The following is a 2,477-nucleotide window of genomic DNA, read 5'->3' on the forward strand; positions in this document are numbered from 1 at the left end:
TGTCCACAACTCTCTCCTCCCCTCCTAGTGGGAAACAGCTGAAGCCGCCTGGGGAGGCTGTGGGAAAGGTGAGTGGGGTTACGGGATCCGCCCTGAGCAGCTCCCACCCTCCTCCTTGCTTCTCGGTTCGCATGGCCCCTCCTGGTCAGTGGCAGCCTCGCCCCATAAAAGCGCCAATTCCTGGACTGGGGTAAGTGTCCTCCTCCGAACCAGAGTCCTCTCCCCTGCGCCCAGGGCCCGTCAGGGGTAAAAGGAGACCTTGGGCCCCCAAGGAAGCCTTCCCTACCGTGGCAATCCAAACACAAGGAACTAGAATCTTGAAGGAAACCGGCCCGCCCGGCCCACACTTCTATCCCTGGACCCCTTTACTCGCGAGGGCGCGCCAGACCCGGACTCCACTGCCGCCCCTCCCCACGCCTGGCCTCGGCGGAAGGCGCGGCATCGCGAGCGGACGCGCGGCTGCCCAAGTCCCCGGCCGCCCAAGTCCCCGGCCATCGGCGAGGGGCTATGAGGGTCCGCAAGAGCCCCCGGGGTCGGAAGCGCCCATCCCCGGCACTCACCGTCTTGGGCATGGTGGCGGAAAAGGCGGCGGAGTTGGTGAAGTTTGGCTGGGAGCTGTCGGACGGCGCTGAGAACGCAGTACACACGGCTCGGACTCCGGGGACTGGGGGTTCGGACTGGGTCTCTCGCCAGCGTCGGGGCGACTGCTCCGCTTCCTGCTAACGGGCCACGACTTCACAAACCCCACCCAGGAAAGAGCCGCCCCCGTCGCACCGCCCGCTCCTTTATGTGGCCCGGCTTCCGCACCGCTCCCCGCCCTCGCGCCCGCCTTCTAGCCGGCCGCGGGCCTCGCCCCGCCCAGCCCAGCCCTGCCCTGCCCTGCCTGGCCACACCAGCTACTCGGGGGACAGGCTGGGCCTGGGCGCCCCGGTGGGGGCTCTCACCCCTCACCTGGGCCTCCCTGCCCCTCTCCCACCCCCTTCACGGCCCCTGGCCCTCAGCATCCGGGCCATTCGGCCCCACCCCCAAGTAGGGCTGGGCCCTAGGCCGCACCCTGGAAAGAGGCTTACAGCTCTGACTGCAACTTTCCACTAATGGGGAGCTCACTACCTGTCAAAACTCTCCGTTCCTACTCAAGACGTCTCTGACTCTCAGAAAGTTCTTCCCGTGTGTATTTGAACTCCTCTGTGGCTCCGCCTATGGATCTCAGCTCTGCTCCCTGAGACAACACAAATCCTCTGCTGTCCCTAACTCCTCAGAAGTCTGAAGATCCCATATCCCCCTGAAACTTCTTTTCTCTTGGCTAAACTGCCTCAGCTTCTCCAACACTTCATCGATTCTCTTCTGTAGGATTCTATATCACTTTTCCTATCATATTTCAACCCCATCCTTGCTCAATCCTCATTTTTATCAGAATTGGGCTCCTTTTTCCCATATCTGTCTCTATTCACTTTCCTTCCTACAAATCCCAGTCTCCACTTTCTTCAAATCCTGATCCTATAGCCCCCACAACACATTCACTGATACCTGATTCACTGTCTGATAATTCCCCCAGGTTAGATGCACCCCCAGTCCACTCCTTTGAGATATGTCTGCCAGCACCCTTTCTGCTTCTTGTCAAGGTCACAGAATCCCAGGATAGAGGTGTTCTAGACTGTAACAGTCATCTAGTTAAGCCTGAGCTTTAGTTTGAAAGTGACGGGCCATAGTTCTTTTTTCTACTATCCACTGGTAATTGTGCGGAGGCATGGTCTGAGTATTCTTTGTGAGGTAGGGTAACACATACCTCAGGGATGATGAGCCAGCTTGGGGCAGTGAAAAGGATATTTGAGAGGGATGGTCGGGACATCTGGATTTTAGTCATAGCTTTGCCATTAACTCACTCTCTGATCACTGTGTAGCCTTGGGTAAGTCCCTTCCCCTCTCTGGGCTTGAGTTTCCCCTTCTGTAACAAGAAAGGGCTGAACTCCTGGGCTTCCAAGGTCCTTTCCCACTCTGACATTATAAAAGGATAACAAAGGAAGTAGACTTCCTAGGACAATAGATGAGTCTAGCAGGGTTGCATAAAAACTGGCCTTGCATTTGCTCTCAGGAATCAGCAGTCCTATTCACTACTCTGCTCAACAGGGTCCATGCATCAATGTGCCTCAGCTTCTCTCAGTGCTGTCAAAATCCATTGATATGTGCTAGGGAAAACAGAGTTCCCTACCCAGACCATTTTCTGGAGCTGAGCAGTTGACCCAAGGAAGAGCAGCACTCCCCAGAAAGCCTCAGCAGCATGGGTAGCAATGGCATCAATCACATTCCTTGACATTGTCATGGGCTTTTTCTCCCAGGAGTTCAAGGAACTCACTGATTCCCTCATTCATATTCTAGAGCTCACAGGGGCCTGGAACTAGGCTAAGTGCCTAAAGCGGGAGGAGAAATTGATTGGAAACTCCAACTTTCATTGTCCATCCTGGAAAGTGGAAACCCCC

General features: G+C 56.2%; 1 protein-coding gene across 2 annotated transcripts in view; it reads right to left on the reverse strand.

The window, feature by feature from the left end:
- Nucleotides 1–784, reverse strand: part of MSN (moesin) — a 67,698-nt gene extending 66,914 nt beyond the window's left edge. The window contains exon 1 of one of the 2 annotated variants that reach the window (XM_024752737.1): nt 561–784. In XM_024752737.1, the coding sequence (XP_024608505.1) occupies nt 561–572 (12 nt within the window). In that variant the 5' untranslated portion in view covers nt 573–784. The remainder of the gene's footprint in view (nt 1–560) is intronic. The other variant, XM_024752738.1, reaches the window with a different exon arrangement.
- Nucleotides 785–2,477: the final 1,693 nt, after the last annotated feature.

This window comes from Neophocaena asiaeorientalis, unplaced genomic scaffold (assembly GCF_003031525.2).
Source record: "Neophocaena asiaeorientalis asiaeorientalis breed wild unplaced genomic scaffold, Neophocaena_asiaeorientalis_V1.1 scaffold439, whole genome shotgun sequence".
In the NCBI taxonomy this organism is placed as follows: Eukaryota; Metazoa; Chordata; class Mammalia; order Artiodactyla; family Phocoenidae; genus Neophocaena; species Neophocaena asiaeorientalis.